The following is a 19,099-nucleotide window of genomic DNA, read 5'->3' on the forward strand; positions in this document are numbered from 1 at the left end:
TTAACCTATAAAATGGGGAGGTTGAATCCAATAGCCTTTAAGGTCCCTTCGGCTCTGAATTTCTGTAACTGGCTCTTCATGGTGGCACAGGAAGCAGTGGGAGAGAGAGGGTATAGCAAGCTCTGGCACAGAAAACCTGCAGTTTAGCACCAGCTACTCTACTGATTAGATGCTCTGAGCATGTTTGCAGCATGTGAATGAAAACTATATGAAACTGCTTTCTAAACTACTTAAAGAAAAATGGTAGAATTACTATTACTAGTAAAGGTAATCTAGCTATTCAGAACTGAAAAAAAATTGCTGGGGACAGGGAATTTTCACTTACAAAATTGCGTGGACTTGTAAATGAAACAAGCCCTGCAGAGGTCAGGAATCTTCTATCATACACTGGTGTATTCGGGTCCAGAGAAACAGAACCAATAGGATATCTAGATATAGATATATTTGGGGGTGTGATGAAGGAAGGACTGGGAGTTTGGGATTAGCAGAGGCAAACTATTATATATAGGATGGATAAACAACCAGGACCTATTGTGTAGCACAGGGAACTATATTCAACATCCTGTGACAAAACATAATGAAAAGAATATGAAAAAAAATATATATGTATAACTAAGTCACTCTGCTGTACAGAAGAAATTAACACACATTGTAAATCAACTACACTTCAATAAATTTTTTTAAAAGATATATTTAAGAGGAGATTTATTATAGGAATTGGCTCATGCCATTCTGGAAGCCAAGAAGTCCCATAGTCTGTTGTCTGCCAGCTGGAGAACCAAGAAACCCAATGGTAAGATTCTGTCCAAGTCCAAAGGCCTGAGAATCAGGGGGAACTGATGGTGTTAACTCCCAGCCCAAGGTCAAAGGCCCAAGAACCAGAAGCTCCAGTATCAGAGCAAAAGGTGGGCATCCTACCTCAAAAGGAGAGTGAATTTGCCCTTCCTTCACCTTTTTGTTCCATTCACGTCCCTGACAGATGGGGTGATGTCCACCCACATTGGGGAGGGTAATGCGCTTTACCCAGTCTATTGAATCACATGCTAATCTCTTCCAGGAAAACCCTCACAGACACACCCAGAAATAAGGTTTTACCATCTGAGCATCCCTTAGGCCAGTCAAGTTGACACATAAAATTAACCATCACACTGGGCTCAAGAGCTTCCCCAAACTGCCTCATCCACCTGACTCCCTGTCCATGGGCCATTCAATATCTGGTGAGGACCAGAGTGTCCAGGTGCCAAACAGAATATGAAATGATGATATTTTCTTATAGAAATAGTTCACTCCTCTCTTTCTGGCTTGCTTTCTGTTCAGAAAAGCATAGAGGGGACTTCCCTGGTGGTCCAGTGGTAGAGAATCCACCTTCCGATGCAGGGAACAGGAGTTCGATCCCTGGTCAGGGAACTAAGATCCCACATGCTGCAGGGCAACTAAGGTCACGTGCCTCAACTAGAGAGCCCACGTGCCACAACTAAGACCCGACGCAGCCAAAAATAATAAAAATAAATAAATTAAATATTTTTTTAAAAAAAGAAAAGCGTAGAGCAATAAACCAACTCTAAAACGGAGTTCGGGACTTCCCTGGTGGCGCAGCGGGTGAGAATCTGCCTGGCAATGAGGGGGACACGGGTTCGATCCCTGGTCTGGGAGGATCCCACATGCCTCGGAGCAGCTAAGTCTGTGCGCCACAACTACTGAGGCTGCGCTCTAGAGTCCGCTTACCACAACTATTGAGCCCACTGCGCCACAACTACTGAAGCCCGCGTGCCTAGAGCCTGTGCTCTGCAACAGAAGCCACCGCAATGAGAAGCCCGTGCACTGCAATGAAGAGTAGCCCCCACTCGCCACAACTAGAGAAAGCCTGCACGCAGCAACAAAGACCCAATGCAGCCAAAAATAAATACATAAAATAAATAAATTTTAAAAAATAAAATCAGCTCATATAGTGAAAAAATAAAATAGTTCTTTCAAAATACACCCTCCTCTAGAGTCCTGAGGAATTTCTGTCCTAATTAAGTCATTGGGTTTCACAAGGCAGCAAAAAAGCCCCACACTGGGCTTTAGTCTTCATTCAACTCAACAAACGTTGAGCTTCTGTTATGTGCCAAGCACCAGGCACTTGGAATAATATGAACAAAACGTGACCCCTACCCTTGAGAAGCTTACAGTCCAGTGAGAGGAGACTGGCAATTAAAATAAAAAACCCTGTAAGTTACATGGTATGGTAGAAGTTGATAAATGCTGTAGTGGAAGAAGGTAGAATGGGTAATGGAGATCAGGAATCTGAGGCGGGGGTTGGGAGGGGCAGTATGTAATATTATATACATTTGATTAGAGTTGGCCTTGCTGAAAAGCTGAGATTTAAAATTGAAGGAGCTGGGCCTCCCTAGTGGCACAGTGGTTGGGAGTCCACCTGCCAATGCAGGAGACACAGGTTCATGCTCTGGTCCGGGAGGATCCCACATGCCGCGGAGCAACTAAGCCCGTGTGCCACAACTACTGAACCTGCGCTCTGGAGCCTGCGAGCCACAACCACTGAAGCCCACATGCCTAGAGCCTGTGCTCTGCAACAAGAGAAGCCACTGCAATGGGAAGCCCGCGCACCGCAACGAAGAGTAGCCCCCGCTCGCTGCAACTAGAGAAAAGCCCGCGTGCAGCAACAAAGACCCAAAGCAGCCAAAAATAAAAACAAACAAATTTTTAAAAAATAAAAATAAAGTCAGTGGGAAGTGAATGTAGACAGAGAAGAGGACCAAGGTGAGGATGAACCAGGAAGGGAGAGTGAGACACCACCAGGGAAACAGGAAGAAACTCAAGGAAGTGGGATATCATGAAAGCCAAGTGAAGAAAGTCCATCAAGGATGAGATCACTTGCGTCAAATGCTACTGCGAGGCTGGGTTGGATGAAGGCTGACAACGGATCATTAATTTAGCAACACAGTGGTCACTTGGTGACTTTTGACAGGAACATTCTATTAATAAGCTAACTTATCAAATTAACACTTTATTTTAGCAATTCCTGCCCAATTTGTCAAATTCTTTTATTAAACCCCCAGAATAGAACAAATTATATTAATTTGTCCAACTATTAATTTTCCCTGGCAATATTCAAAACTTCCAAACTCAACTTTCCATTCATTGGGTATAAGTCTGGTGATTATTACTTATATAAGCCAACTAATTTTTAATTATAGTTCATGTGATATCATCCCTACTACTTTTTTAAAAAGTTTATTTACTTTATATTTGGCTGTGTTGGGTCTTCGTTGCTGTGCACGGGCTTTCTCTAGTTGTGGTAAGCGGGCTTCTCATTGCGGTGGCTTCTCTTGTTGTGGAGCACAGGCTCTAGGTGCACAGGCTTCAGTAGTTGTGGCTCGCGGGTTCTAGAGCGCAGGCTCAGTAGTTGTGGCGCACGGACTTAGATGCTCCACGGCATGTGGGATCTTCCCGGACCAGGGCTGGAACCTGTGTCCCCTGCATTGGCAGGCGGATTCTCAACCACTGCGCCACCAGGGAAACTGATCCCTACTACTTTTTAAAAGCCCTCTTGGAACCACGGTTTGCTCTCCTCCCAACTAGCACTTGACAGAATCTGCTTCTTTTCCCTTATTCTCACAGCTGCCTGTGAAATATCCTTTTCTTCAGTTCTACATTAAACTTTTAAATTTCTTACTAAATTTATACTCTCAGTTTCTGGCTGAGACATAGTAGATGTTCAGTAATATGCTTGATGAGTCGACAGAAGGAAGAGAGGGAGGAAGGGAAGGAAGGGAAAAGGAAAGTACAGAGACTGTCAGTTCTGGGAATTCCCTGGTGGTCCAGTGGTTAAGACTCCAAGCTTCCACTGCAGGGGGCGTGGGTTCGATACCTGGTCGGGGAAACTAAGATCCCAGATGCTGTTTGGCAAAAAAGAAAAAAAAAAAAAATCTTTATAGAGACTGTCAGTTCTAATTGGAAGATACATGGGACTCTCAGATACTGCCGTGCCTTTATTCCTACTATTTTCATATTCTAGAAATTCTTAGAAATACATTCTGCCTAGATAAGCTCCATAAAAACAATTTAAAAGGAAGACAATAAACATATACAGAAATATGCTCAGAGTTGGAAACTGTGATAAGCAAAGTACTGAAGAGTCCTCTGTTAACTAGTACTAAAACTAGTACTTTTTCCAGAGTTCAGTTAACCGTTAAAAATGAAACCACTGGGGCTTCCCTGGTGGTGCAGTGGTTGAGAATCTGCCTGCCAGTGCAGAGAACACAGGTTCGAGCCTTCGTCAGGGAAGATCCCACGTGCCATGGAGCAACTAAGCCCGTGCGCCACAACTACTGAGCCTGTGCTCTAGAGCCCGCGAGCCACAACTACTGAGCCCACGTGCCACAACTACTGAAGCCTGCATGCCTAGAGCCTGTGCTCCGCAACAAGAGAAGCCACCACAATGAGAAGCCCATGCACCGCAACAAAGAGTAGCCCCCACTCACCACAACTAGAGAAAGCCCATGCACAGCAACCAAGACCCAATGCAGCCGAAAATAAATAGATAAATAAATTTAAAAAAAAATGAAACCACTTGTATTTTTTGCAAAACAGGTCTTCCATCGTAGGAAGTAAAATTTTATCTACTGTATTAATATATGTTAACACTTGTGATCACAGTTCAGGGTGGATTCTCTCAGCCCCAGTAAATTGTTAACACTCTAGTAATGCATAAGATCAGGAATGCTGTGGAAATCACTGGCCTGGGTTCCAGCTCTGAATGTGACCTTGTAGCAGTCATTAACTTCTCTGAGCTTGCTTCCTGTCTGTTAAAAATACGGCAGTGATATCTGACCTCAGGGCTATGAGAATCACATGAGGACCATGTGAAAACACCTTGGAAAATGTGAAAATAAGCAGTGTGACTTATGGTCAGATCACTCCCCAAGTTTTCTTAACCTGATCATAAAGATTCTGAGGGTTGTAGAGGCAAAAGCCACCATGCCGTGCCATCACTTACTGAGGCCGACTACTTCAATCTCTGGAATCTCTTGCTACACTCCTGCCCCAGGTCTAGAATGCTGTCCCCTGCTCTTGGGAATGGCAGCCAGGTGGGCCTCCCTAGATGTCATGGAGAAACACTTGTCTCCACTGGAAGAGAGAGCGAGAACCCAATTCTCAATTTTTTTCTTTTTACATAACCCAATGCTCATAATCAGAATGAAAAATGGTGGGTGTCACAAGGATAGGAAGCCACATAACACTGCCACTGGTTTCTGAATCCTGTCCTGGTGTCACCATATACATAACTCCTGGGAGAGCCTTTCGGTCGCTGTTTCCAGTGAGCCCAGAATTAGAAAAGCATGCAAGAGGTTAGCACAGTTCTTGGGACATTTCAAGCTCGCCCCGCTGCCACAACAAAGAAGGGACTGTGCCTGCTGCTTCTGTGCAGCTTGTGAAGCTGGGCAGCCTGGGGGCCAGAGGAGGGGCTGTATAATCGGTATAAAAGGTTCTCTGTGGGTATCATGATTCCTCAGCAGATCAGACTCCTCTGAGCCAAATTCAGCACGCACCCGCCCTGTTCAGGCTGCTGCCCAGTGGAGGGCAGGCTCTGAAGGCCCGGCAGTTAGAACGGACGGCATAGCATGGTGGCTTTTGCCTCTACGACCCTCAGAATCTTTATGATCAGGTTCAGAAAACTTGGGGAGTGATCTGACCACAAGTCACACTGCCTATTTTCACATTTTCCAAGGTGTTTTCACATGTTCCTCATGTGATTCTCATAGCCCTGAGGTCAGATATCACTGCCCTATTTTTAACAGACAGGAGACAAGCTCATAGAAGTTAACCTGCCCACCCGGCTTGCTCCAGCTTATGCACACAGGGTGGTAGCAGAGGCTGAAACAGTCTGAAGCACCCTTCACAGGCCTGGCATGCCTGGCCCTGCCCCCTTGCACCTCTGAGAGTGCCAACACCGCAAAACAGCTTCCAAGAGAGCTGCCAGAGAGCACTCACAGTTATGAAACAACTGCCTTGCTGTCTGGGGCCTCGGTTAAAGGTTGCCAAACTCATTTCACGGCTCTCCTACAGAAACTTTGATCTGGAAGGAAGCTTGATTCATCTGATTTGATTATTTGGCTAAATAATTATCTGACAATTTGGCCAAATTTGATTATTTGGTTAAATTATAAATTTTTCAAATAACTCCCAATGTTAAACCCTTCCGGCCTTTTCTACTTAATTATCCAATAGTATCCACTCATGGCCTGCCTCTCCCTAAACCTGTGTCTCTGTCTTCCCCCCAGCTTCCCACCAGGGAGAGAATATAGTCTCCTACTTTCAAAGCATGTTCTGAAATGTCCCTTTCAAGGCGCTACTCAGAATAAACATGAACCTGGGCTTTCAGGTCCTCCCAAGCCCTCTGTAAGAAAGAAATTGTTCATATATGTTCTGAGGAGTTATTTTTAATCCATTTAAGGGCAAACACTGATCTTCATTTGGGATGAGTAAAACTTGTTTTCAGTTCTCCTAGTTCATGTGATTATCAAATATCCATTTTTTAAGGTCCGTACTTTTGTTTCAGGTGCCATGGTTATCTTTCTAAAAAAATCTCTGCAACGTTCCCTATATAACAAATACCAAGAGGTAGTAAAAGTACTTCCATCCCTCTGGCCCAGCGTTTCCCTCAGTGGCGGGGGCTGAGTGGTGGATTCACTGTGACAAGCGCTCTGCCCTGTGCTCAGGAGGGTCTCGACTCCTTGGTTCCTTGCCCGGAGGTCGTTTCTACTCAAACACTTAAATACTTGAATTACTGGATACTGAAATACATGATAGGCAAAATTTAAAATTCTACAAATCGGGAATTTTCTGGCGGTCCAGTGGGTTAGGACTCAGTGCTTTCACTGCTGAGTACCTGAGTTCAATCCCTGGTCGGGGAACTAAGATCCCACAAGCTGCGTGGTGTGGCTCCAAAGGAAAAAAAAAAAAAATTCTACAAATCTGTTCTGATACGTGGATAAACTTTTATTTATATATAAAGGGAAAACCAATTTCACTTAAAGCTGCCTAATCCATATTTCCAATAATGAAGGTGTTTAATTTACTATCCACCTTCAAAAGCCTTCAAATAAAATATAGCTAGGAAAATACATAAAGAATTCAAATTATAAAACTCTCCAGGTAATTAAATGGTCATAATAATACCGGAGCTACAGTTAAAAATAAAAAAAAAAGAACCACAATGTTCTATGAGCCCTAACTATAGTTTACTTGGAAGTACAGATAATCGGTACTAAATTTATATATTAAGTCCTAATATGCAATTGGAAGCAAACAGTATCAAACTGTATAACGTTTAAAAATTAACCTGAAGTTGTTATGAACTGTATAAAAACTGATCTTATTCTTCCAGTTCTCCCAAAAGCTCTACAAAATCAGTGATGTACCATTCCGAGTTGTCCTTTACTTGTTGCCTGATCACATTTCCTCCAAATCCAATGAAAACATCCTAAGAAGAGAACAAAAGGGAAATAGTTTAAAAGAGAGAGACAAAGATACAGCAGCAGCCTAGGGCAGTAAGTGTTGTTTAAAAGAATAAACTCTGTGCAAAGAGGTGAGCCCAGCCTCACCTGGGGCACCTCCCTCCCCAGCTCCCCGGGAGCCTCCCCTCACCCTGCCCTGAGAATGAATGAGTCTGACCACCACTGCTGCAGATGCATTCAGCTGGACATTGTGGGCTTCAGGAGAACTGAAGCCCTCTTAAAACCAAGACAATTGCTTACAAAACTAAAACCACACCAGGTGGTAAACATCTGAGTTCTAAACTAGGTGGCAATCACCTCCAGGCCAGACAATTTCAGAGAAAGAAGATCAAAGAGAAGCCTGTGGTGCCGTGGAAATGCCCGAGGCCTGGAATCAGGACCAGAGCAGGTATTTCCCAGCTGGCATCGTGGGTGAAACTGAGGGACCTCCCTCCCAGGAGGGCATGTTATTCTGGGCTGAAGGAGATGACAACCCCAGAGTGTGTTAGCAGCACTCCACTTTTCACTGGTAGAATCATTTAAAGTTACATTGTTTCATTAATTTCTGCTCAGTGATACCTTCTTTTAGTCAATGATCTTTTTAAATGGTGTTTTCTCTTTTTCTGCCAGGCTACAGACACAATATACACTAATTTAGAAGTACAAAATTCTCTTACTTGACCTTTGTCTTCATTTTTATTTTCATACCATACAAGGGTGGGCGGCGGGGGCGGGGGCAGGGAATAACTAGATGCTTCCCTTCTAGTTAAATTTAGCCTCCTCCTAACTGAGCTCCCTGCCTCTGCTGCAGCCCTTTCTGCATGCCAGCACCAGCTCAGCTGTCCTAACACACTGACTTGTTCCTTCTTGGTTCAGAAGCCTTCCAGGGCTTCCCAGGACCCAAAGGTAACACCAGAGTGCCTGGTATGTGGGGTCTTCTTCTCTTGCTGAAGAGAAAGCTCACTCGTGCCTAGGACCATGCTAGTACATCCTTACTGTGCTCTGCTGCTTCCCCTCCCTCTAGAAATTCCACACACACCCCACCAAGTCCTGCCAGGCCTCCACATGGAGGCTGCTAACCGTCCTTTAGGGCACAGATTCCTCTGACCACCTTCCAGGGATACACACCTGCATGCACACCACTTTCTCTTGGTTCAGTCAGGCTGTATCATTTTCTGACTGGTAGGGTCATCTGGAATTTGTAATTTTGCTCTTTCTGGACACCGGGATCGGGGGCCCCCTGAGGGAACCCTGCATTTTATGCCTTGCTATTCAACTAGCCCGGCGTTCACTACTTAGTCGACCCCAACATCGGCTATAAATCATCTAAGAATGTGTTATCTTGAACTGACTCAAGTAGTGTTAGAAGGATCCCAAAAGATTCTTTAACCATGAATGCTTAATCATTGACAGAGAAAGATACTATTTTTAGAGCTCAGGAAACTAGGTAGTAAAACGTTCACCACTATATTTTTGGTTCAGTTTTTCTTAAGTTAGAACAAGACAATATAGTCAAATTCCTACGTGAAAGGGACATGTGATAAGTTAAGATATTGGCTTAACTTAAGATATTGGCTATATAGCACTTGTTTCCTGCTAGTCTCAGAAAACAATGTTAATTCAGAGGAATAAAATGCCTTAATATGGGCGTGGTATCAAACCTCCCTGAGCCTCAGTTCCCTGATCAGTAAAAAGGAGAAGATAATGCTTTTACCTCACAGGGCTGTTACAAGGATTAAATGAGATAACGTATGAGGAAATAGTTTATCAAATATAAAACATTACAATTCCGGTTATAGTAATAAGAGCTGTATTATTTGTGGAAATGAAGCCAAACCTTGTTGAGCACATACTCGGGCTAGGAGGTGGCAGCCATCCTGCAGGGACAGGGGTCTTTGAAAGTTTTAAAAGGTTTTTAAGTTCCTTATTTGCAACCCTCCTTGGGTTTGCAAAAAGTCAATTAATATATTGAGATTGAATTTGTTTTATTTATTTTGGTTTTTTATTTTAGGCTGATACAGGTTTTTGTTTAACTCTCACAAATTGTACTGAGTTCTAAGTCAGCTGTCAATAGTAAAAGTACAAACGCAAAAAAATTAGTACACTTAATACATACAGCAGGAGGACAGGCTTCCATGTCTGTGGCTCCATCTCCAATCATGACTACTTTCTTAAAATGAAATTTTTCCTTTAAAAGTTTAATAACTTTTCCTTTCCCACCAGATTCGGCTGTTGGCTGCATCTCATCAAAACCTGCATATTCACCTTAAAAGAGCCATTAAAACAGTGTTAAAGATCCACAGGATTTTATCAGTAGGGCCAGCCTTTTGCATAGATGATAGCCTCACCTTCATGTCGCTCACAAAGCTAAAAACAGCCTTTAGTAAAGTGACACAGGCTGGACTTTCACACTTATTCCTCAGCATGAACAAGCTTTGCTTTTAAATTACAAACACCTCTTGTCAAGGTTACTCCTTTAGATGATAAACATCTTGGGGTAAATTAATTTTATCCTCTAAGCTTCCAGTGTCATAATTCTCAAAACTTGTTGAGGTGGCAGAACACCATGAAATAGTAATATATTAATTTAAAACATGTTGATATACAATTTCATCTAAGAGGAGATTCCAATTTATATTTGATGGATTATTTCCATTCTTACAGTAATTACCACACTTATTCTCTACTTCTTTTTTTTTAATGATTTCTATCTACAGACCCTTAAAAAGTGTTCTATTAACACATTTAATTTATTTTTAATTAATATTATTTGGTGTTAAGAATGTCAGCCACCCCTTGACATAACTGGAGACATCTTGAGATGACAGAAAACTACAACCGTGGCTCTGTGATGGTCCAGAGAGGGGCCAGGAGGTGCCTCCAAAGGCAGCTAAAGTGCAGCGACTTGCTCACAAATTAACTCTCCTTCCTGAGTCTAAACTGATTCAGATACATGAGAGCTTTCATAGAACTGAAATATGATGCATAACAAAATAAGTCACGAGGGTTACATAAGAACTAACATTTTACTCAGTACAGACATTTATATACAGATAGATGATTATATCGATACTGAAGGTAGGAGAGATGATGACCTAAGTCTATTTTGCAGGGCAAACGATACCAAGGTGCAAAAGACATCAGTAAAGAGAATCCTTTACCTCAACATTTAACTCTGATGCCACCTTGCTTGAGTTGCATTCCAACAGACATTACCTAGGATGTTGAATACTAAAACTGAGAAGAAGGAGAAAATGTTACTATTAAAGACTTACCATTAAAGTAGAATTTCAGCCTGTTGGCAAATACGTTGGTTGATGGGATGTTGAGCTTTGAAGCAACATGCTCCACAATGCTCCTAAAGCCTCCAGATATTAGAAAAACCTGAACATTTCGCTCTTGTAGGCGACTTACTAGCTCCCTGAAAAAATAAAAACAAAAAACATATAAAATACCAAATGCTGATTAGTATAAAAGAGAAAACATGAAAAGGAAACTCAAATATATTTTTTCTCCAAATGCATTTGCCCAAGGTACATCAGACAAGGTATACCGCCTAATGAATTAATGTTTTATATATGTTTTTCTAAAAGCACTTAGAAATTAGTGGGTGGGGATTAACTGCTTTAGGAAACCATTCCACAACTCTATTCTGCCCATGGACCCAGAAACACAAGAAGAAGAGGAGGCTTAGGCTCTCCGTGGGGAGAGAGGGAGGGCAGACGTGGGCAAGACCAACTAGAAGACAAGACCATATACAAGTACCGAAGGAACCACAAAGAAGGGAGCTCTAAAGTAATGGTGAGATACCCTCAGGAGGACACGCCCCCAAATGCAGGTGCTGATAGGGAGATAGTGTACCCAGACCAGGGAGCCCCTTACCTTATGCCGGGGGTCAGGTGAGGTGGGTGCTCTGCTATAAGCCTTTGCACCTGTTCCCTGGAGGGCTGGATCAGAGCTAAGCGCTCTGTGAGGGCAGCCTTGAAAGGCATTGCCCCGCCCATGGCTCGCCGTGTCCTAGGAGGAAGACCCAAAAATCAGGCCAGCTAAGTGCTGTCTTCGAAGTTTACATGCCTACCCTCCCCCGCTCCTCACAAGGTCCACGCACGAGGAAGGTTCCCCACCATACAACAGACGTGGTGCATGGCCATGGGAGTGAGTGAGGCCTGGGATAAACCACTGAAGGTTTGCTTGAGAATCGCATTAATATTTTGAAGCCAAAATAGCCTAAGTCTATTTTGCAGAGCAAATGAGACCAAGGCACAAAAGACATCAGTAAAGAGAATCCTTTATCCTTTGCATCCACAAATACACCACCCAGTGAGCTAAGAAAACCACATATACTATCCACAGGTACCTGCCTTGGAAGCTGTGAGTGTTTGTAAACCAAGAAAGAAACCAAAGGCCCTGTACTCTTGCATCAAAGGAAGCTGAACATGAAATGGTCCATGACCTAGTGACTGCAGGTGACACAGGGAGGGCAGGAGGGAGGGAGGGACTCTCACCCAGGCATCCATGGAGAGACTCTGAACTGTAACTAGCTTTCTAACAAACCACTAAGGCCACACAGCACTGGACCCCTGGAGACCCCCCAGGTCATCTTCTTTGGTTACTTATCGTCATCATTCCCCTGACCAAGCTAAGAGTATGTCATCCATACTTGTTTGTCAGAGGCAACCATATATTTTTTTGCCATAAATATTTGTATAAAGGGATGGTTGGATGATGTACACTACCAAAGTCAGCTCTCAGTGATGGAAGAAAAAGCCTAGTGCCCATGTTTCATAGGCAGGGACTAAGATCAGGCTCTGGGCTCTGGTCCTGCATGTCATCCAAAAGTCACTCTTCCTTTGCAATTCTTTATCATTTCATAAGGTGAGTAAATACTGTTCCTACATTTCTGACACAGCATCCTCAACTCCACAGAATTTGGCCAGCTCATCAATTCCTTCTTCTCTGATGACTGTGCTGTCAACATCAAAGCACACTGCATCAGCTGAACAGAAAAGTTTCCTCAACTCTGAATGGGAGACCATCCTGGGAAGAATTTTCCTCCTACAACAGAAAAAGATAAATGTAGTTAAAGACATAAAATATAGTCATAAAAAGGTCTAATTTTGCCTACGACTGTCAATATATTTTAATTTGTATCAAAGTCAGTGTAGCCCATATAAGCATGTCCTCATGGAATCATTCTTTTTTTTTTTTTTAACACAAATTAAGTATCTTCTAAATGTCAGGATCTGAGGTTACAAAGATTAGCGGGACCCAAACTCTGCTCCCAAGCATTGTCTAGTGAAGGTACCAACTTATAAATATATTTGATGTTCAACCAATATTCAAGGACTTTTGACCTAACAGAGCAATAAAGGCAAGGGCTACAATGGAAATGTGCGTAAGATACCGTGAGCACACAGAGGAAACGTTGAACCTTGTCTATGAAACAGGGCTTCCAAGAAGTACAGGCATTAAGCTGAATCTTGCAGAGTAAGTGGCCCTCTGAGTGGGTTCTCAAAGGGCAGGGTATCAATTTGGGGTGTGCTGGGAATTAGCAGGGAGGGAGACGGCAGCAAGGAGAGAGGGTAATGTTGGCTGAGGGAAGAGCAAGGGCAAAGGCGATGCATTAGAAGGATGGATGACGTGCTGGAAGCTGCCCAACAGCCCAGTCCAGTTGCCAGGCAGTGCACGGAGAGTTAGTGTGGGCTGGGCTCAGGAGTTTGGATTTTAACTTCTAGCTAATGGGAAACCTTGCTTTCCACCTCAGAAGAGAAGTCAGAGCTACATACACACGTGTTAGTCTCTGGTGCAGAGGTGGTAACTGAAGTCATAGCCTGATGGAAGTCACCACGGAGAGTGGAAAAAGGGAGAAAGAAGAGGCCTGAGGACAGAGCGCAGGAACGGGACATTCAAGTCAGGAGCCTGAGAAGGAAAATGAGAGGGAAAGGTCACGGGAAGAAATTCTGGGAGACCACAGTGCTGCCGAAGCTATGGAGGAGAGTTTCAAAAGAATTTTGAGTATTTCTTTCTTTCTCTTTTTTTTTTTTTTTTTTTTAAGAAAATCACTGGGGCTTCCCTGGTGGCGCAGTGGTTGAGAGTCCGCCTGCCGATGCAGGGGACACGGGTTCGTGCCCCGGTACGGGAAGATCCCACATGCCGCGGAGTGGCTGGGCCCGTGAGCCATGGCCGCTGAGCCTGCGCTCCGCAACGGGCGAAGCCACAGCGGTGAGAGGCCTGTGTACCGCAAAAAAAAAAAAAAAAAAAAAAGAAAATCACTGGACTAGAATCATGGACGTGAACTAGATCCTAGAGGTCACCCAGACCACTCACCCATCAAAGAGACTAATATGTCATGTACAACGCCACACGGACAATGCAAATCAGCATAAACAGTGGCTGAAAACAGACTCAAAAGAGTCTGGCTAACCCACTTTGTAACTGATTTCAAACCAGTGCATTTGGGGCTTCCCTGGTGGCACAGTGGTTAAGAATCTGCCTGTCAATGCAAGGGACATGGGTTCGAGCCCTGGCCTGGGAAGATCCCACATGCCGCAGAGCAACTAAGCCCATGTGCCACAACTACTGAGCCTGAGCTCTAGAGCCCGCAAGCCACAACTACTGAGCCCATGTGCCACAACTACTGAAGCCCGCACTCCTAGAGCCCATGCTCTGCAACAAGAGAAGCCACGACAACAAGAAGCCCACGCACTGCAACAAAGAGTAGCCCCTGCTCACCACAACTAGAGAAAGCCCACGCACAGCAACGAAGACCCAACACAGCCACAAATAAATAAATAAATCCAAAAAAAAAAAACAATGCATTTGGCAGAATGATCTGGTTCAAAGTGGACCTGGAAAAAAAAATCTTTTAAGCCTGAGGTCAGCAAACTACAGCCAGTAGGCCAAATCTAGCCTGCCACTTATCTTTGTACAGCCTACAAAGAATGACTTTTTTACCTTTTAAGTAGTGGGAAAAAATAGAAGAATAATATTTTGTGAAACATGAAAATTACATAAAATTCAAAATTCAGTGTCCAAAATCAAGTGTTATTGGAACACAGCCATGTTCATCGTTTATGTGCCTGTAGCAGCTTCCCCACTACAACAGACAAGTTGAGTAGCTGCATCAGAGACTGTACAGCCTGCAAAGCCTGAGATATTTACTATCTGGCCCTTTACCAAAAAAAAATTGTTGATCCTTGTTTGACCCCTTACAAGAGAGTACTCCAAACAGGAAATGTGAGTTTCATTAGAGACCCAATAAAAATAGGCAAGGGAGGGTAAATTAATGAATCCAGTTAGATAATGGAATCTTAAACTCTGCACTAACATTATCAACCTAAATGTGAATAAGCCTCCATTCAACAGAAAACTATTCTTAAAAAACATGAATACTAAACACATCTGCTCCTGGTTATCAACAATCTGCTTTTTCCCCCAGCATCACACTCTTGTTCAAGCTCATCCCTCAACTTAGAGGACTGACTTCCCAGGTTCACAGATCATCGGCTCTTTGAGGCTAAAAGCTCCTTTGCTGGTTGGTTCTCTTCCGTTCTCTTAATGTTGAAATGGCCCATGGTCCGTCCCTGGTCTTCTCTACCTATACTCACTCCCTAGATGAATTAATTCATCCAGGCTCATGGCTTTAAATGCTGTCTCTATGACAGTAACTCCCAAATGTACACCTGCAGCTCAGTTTTCTCTCCCAAACTCTAAACTCCAACTACCTACCTGACTTCTACTCAGAAGTAGATGTTTGGTAAACATCCCAAACTTAACATGTCCAAAACTGAACTGCCGCTCTTCCCTCCCCCCAGAAAACAGTCATTCTTGCAGCTTCCTTCTCTCCCTTGAGGGCAATTCCATTCTTTAGTCACCCTTGACATTTCTCTTTCTCTCAAATCCCACATCCAATCTTTCAGGAAATGATGTTGGCTCTGCCTTTAAGCTCTAACTAAACTATGACCACTTCTCACCACATCCACTGCTATCATTCTAGCTTGAGTCACCAATGTTTCTTGGCAAGATTATACCAAAAGCCTCCTAAAAGGTCCCCACCCCAGTATTTGCTCTCGACATAACAGTCAGGGAATCACTGTAAGCTATAAGCAAATCATGCTACACTTCTGGCTCAAAATCCTTCACTGGCTCCTCATTTTACTAAAAGTAAAAACCAAAGTTCTTATGATTCCCTAGAAGGTCTGCCCCCCAACTCTGGCACCACCACCACCATGCCCTCCCCATTACTTCTCTGACCTCATTTTCAACTCCTCTCCCCCTCGTTCACTCTGCTCCAGCCTCGCTGGTCCTCTTGCTGCTCTGCAAATACACCAGGCAGACTCCCCACTTAGGGCCTTTGCTCCAGCTGTGCCCTCGGAGGGAAGGCTCTTCACGCGAATATCCACTTGGCCAATTCCCTTGGCAAGAGTTTGCCCAAATGTCAACCTGACCACCCTGTTTACCATTGTAACCCCCCCTCCCTAACCTTACCCCCAACATTACTAACCTCCCTCACGATGCCCTACTTCTTTTTTCTGTAACATCTCTCATCTTCTAACACACGATAAAACTTATGTTTGTTAGGTGTTGTCTATCTGTTCCCATTAGGATGTAAATTTCACAAGCATAGGATCTTTATCAGCTTTGTTCACTGCTGGATCCTTAAGACTGAGAACAGTATTCGGCATACAGTAGGACTCAGTAATTATCTGTTGAATTATGTGAATAAATAAAGCTCAAATGCCATCTTCACTATCAAGTCTTCCCTGATTCCCCTGAGCTGGAAAAAAATCTCTCCCCAGAACTTCCACAGTACTTCATGTAGATCTGTTTTTTTCAGATATGGAATTCATAATGTTCCAACTTATCTTAAATTGAGTTATGTGCATAGCACCTCTACTCTTGGATTGCAAGCTCTTTATACTAAGATCCAAAATTTTCCAAAACACCTATTGTTTTGAACCTCTTTTCAGTAGATGCTCAATTAATTCTGAAGGTTGAATGAATGAATAAATGATAACATTTTGAATTACATACCCATAACTAACCATTTTTTTAACTTTTTATTGTGGCAAATTTCAAATGCATACAAAAATAGAAAGTACAAATACATGAACTCCATGTATTTATCATCCTGCTTCAACAATCATAGCAAATCTTGCTTCATCCACCCCACTATAAAAGGTTCTGCACCCCAATTCCAACATTGGGGGGGTAGGGCTCCCACACTACCAAGCAATTCTCGGACACCAGCAGGGTATCCTACATTTCCACTCAATTCCGACACTATCTACCCATAGGAAAAGCATCAGATTCCACAGGTTAAGGGTTCAGTCCCACAAGACTGACCCCACTCCACCCCCAACACACATACACACACACGCACACACACGCACACACACACACACACACACACACACACACACATTTCAGATGCCAGTCACAAGTCCACAAGTCCAGATTATCACCTGTGCTTCTGACTGACCGGCTATAGACTGGAGGTTCCAACAACCCCCTCCTTGGGTTTGATTAATTTGTTAGAGTGACTCACAGAACTTTACTAGATTTATTCTAAAAGGATATAACTCAGGAACAGCAGATGAAAGAAATGTACAGGGCAAGGTATGTGGAAAGGGGCATGGAGCTTCCATGCCCTCTCCAGGCATGCTGTTCTCCCCAAATTTCCATGTGTTCACCAACCTAGAAGTTCTTCGAACCCCGTCCTTTTCGGTTTTTATGGAGGACTCATTACAAGGGCATAATTGATTAAATCATTGGTCATTGGTGACTAAGCTCAGCCTCCAGCCTCTCTTCCCTCCCCAGAGGTCAGGGCAGTGGGACCAAAAGTTCTAACGCTCTAATCACATGGTTGGCTCTCATGGCAAACAGCCCCCATCCTTAGGTGGGTCCAAAAGTCACCTCATTAACATAAGACACATCTTTATCCCTCTCATCACAGGAAATTCCAAGGGTTTTAGGAGCTCTGTGCCAGAAATGGGACAGGACCAAATATATGTTTATTACAAATCGCAATCTCACACCCACACACTTCCACCTCTGAGATAAATCTGATTTATCTCAAAGCAAATCACATCATTTCATACAAAAATATTTCAGTATGTATTTTTTAAAGGTAAAGACTTCTTTTTTAACATAGTCATTTGCACTTAAATTTTAACTCTACTGCTATGCCTGCCTGTGTTCAGGTCTGGCTGCTGAGGACTGAAGAATCAAATCAGGTTAATCACATCAGACCTCCTGATGCCCTTGCTCATCCATTCCTCATCATTAGCATATAAATTAACAAAATGTCTCTGTTATTCATTTATGCCCTTCATGATTTGAATCCTATTTCACCAATCTATTCCCCATTGTTCTTCTCCCCCCACATACACTCACATACACACACCCACACCTTATGCTCAAGGAATACAGAGGACTTCCTGTTCCTTAAACATGTCATGATTTTTTAGTTCTCTGTACCTTTGCAGATGCTGTTCCCTCTGCCTGAAATCACCTAATTACTCATGTCTAATGGGAAAATCCCTATGTATTCTTTAAGGTTCAGATTAAATTATTTTCCCTGTACTAGCTCCTTCATAACCCCCTCAGAGAATTAATTAATCACTCCCATTCCCTTCCTAGAATGTGAGTTCCTTCAGGGTAGGGACCTTGACTGAATTATCTTTCTGTTTCCACCACAGTGGGTGCTAAAATTAAATGTTTCATGAACTAGAGTTGAATCTAAGCAGTTCCTGAGAACAGAGAATCGAGTAGATTACTATTCTCAATAAAACAATTCCAATTTAGTGTGCTATTACCCTAAAATTAAAATCCTTAACAAGCAATGATGACTATAACAGAGAAACAGAATCAATATCATATATTCTGAAGTTGGAAGGAAACTCAAAGCCATTATCTGGGGTTAGTCCCATGCCTTTCTGCAGGAACAATATTAATACATCCATTTCACAGATTAACTAATAGAGGTATAAGGAAGTTAAATGCTTTACCCAAGGTCATACGGTTCCTAAATGATGGCCAAAGAACTGAAACTTGGGTCTCAAATGCACAGAGACAATATAAAAGAGGTGGATAAATTAAGCAGAATTAAATAAGGTTAGACATTGTTAAGAATGTAACGTGGGGACTCCCCTGGTGGCACAGTGGTTAAGAATCTGGCTGCCAATGCAGGGGACACGGGTTTGACCCCCGGTTCGGGAAGATGCCACATGCCACAGAAGCAACTAAGCCTGTGTGCCACAACTACTGAGCCCACGTGCCTAGAACCCATGCTCCACAACAAGAGAAGCCACCACAACGAGAAGCCCACACACTGCAATGATGCAACTAGAGAAACCCCGTGCACATCAATGAAAACCCAACACAGGGAAAGAAAGAAAGGGAGGGAGGGAAGGAGGGAGGGAGGGAGGGAGGGAGAAGGAAGGAAGGCAGGAAGGAAGGAAGGAAGGAAGGAAGGAACGTGGACCCAGGAAATGTCAAAGACTTTCAGCAAGAATTCAGACTGTCCCCCAAGAAGACATACATATGGCCAACAGGCACGTGAAAAGATTCTCAACATCACTAATTATTAGAGAAATAGT

At 43.2% G+C, this 19,099-nt stretch overlaps 1 protein-coding gene across 3 annotated transcripts in view; it reads right to left on the reverse strand.

Annotated features, from left to right (window-relative positions):
* Positions 1-6,981: 6,981 nt before the first annotated feature.
* Positions 6,982-19,099, reverse strand: part of PSPH (phosphoserine phosphatase) — a 50,258-nt gene continuing 38,140 nt past the window's right edge. For 2 of the 3 annotated variants that reach the window (XM_032606725.1, XM_032606727.1), the window contains 5 exons: positions 12,396-12,554; positions 11,382-11,516; positions 10,775-10,920; positions 9,616-9,764; positions 6,982-7,486 (listed from right to left, as the gene is read on the reverse strand). In XM_032606725.1, coding sequence (XP_032462616.1) covers positions 7,379-7,486; positions 9,616-9,764; positions 10,775-10,920; positions 11,382-11,516; positions 12,396-12,554 — 697 coding nt within the window. In that variant the 3' untranslated portion in view covers positions 6,982-7,378. Of the gene's footprint in view, positions 7,487-9,615; positions 9,765-10,774; positions 10,921-11,381; positions 11,517-12,395; positions 12,555-13,289; positions 13,419-19,099 lie in introns of all 3 variants that reach the window. The other variant, XM_032606726.1, reaches the window with a different exon arrangement.

This window comes from Phocoena sinus, chromosome 15 (genome assembly GCF_008692025.1).
Source record: "Phocoena sinus isolate mPhoSin1 chromosome 15, mPhoSin1.pri, whole genome shotgun sequence".
In the NCBI taxonomy this organism is placed as follows: Eukaryota; Metazoa; Chordata; class Mammalia; order Artiodactyla; family Phocoenidae; genus Phocoena; species Phocoena sinus.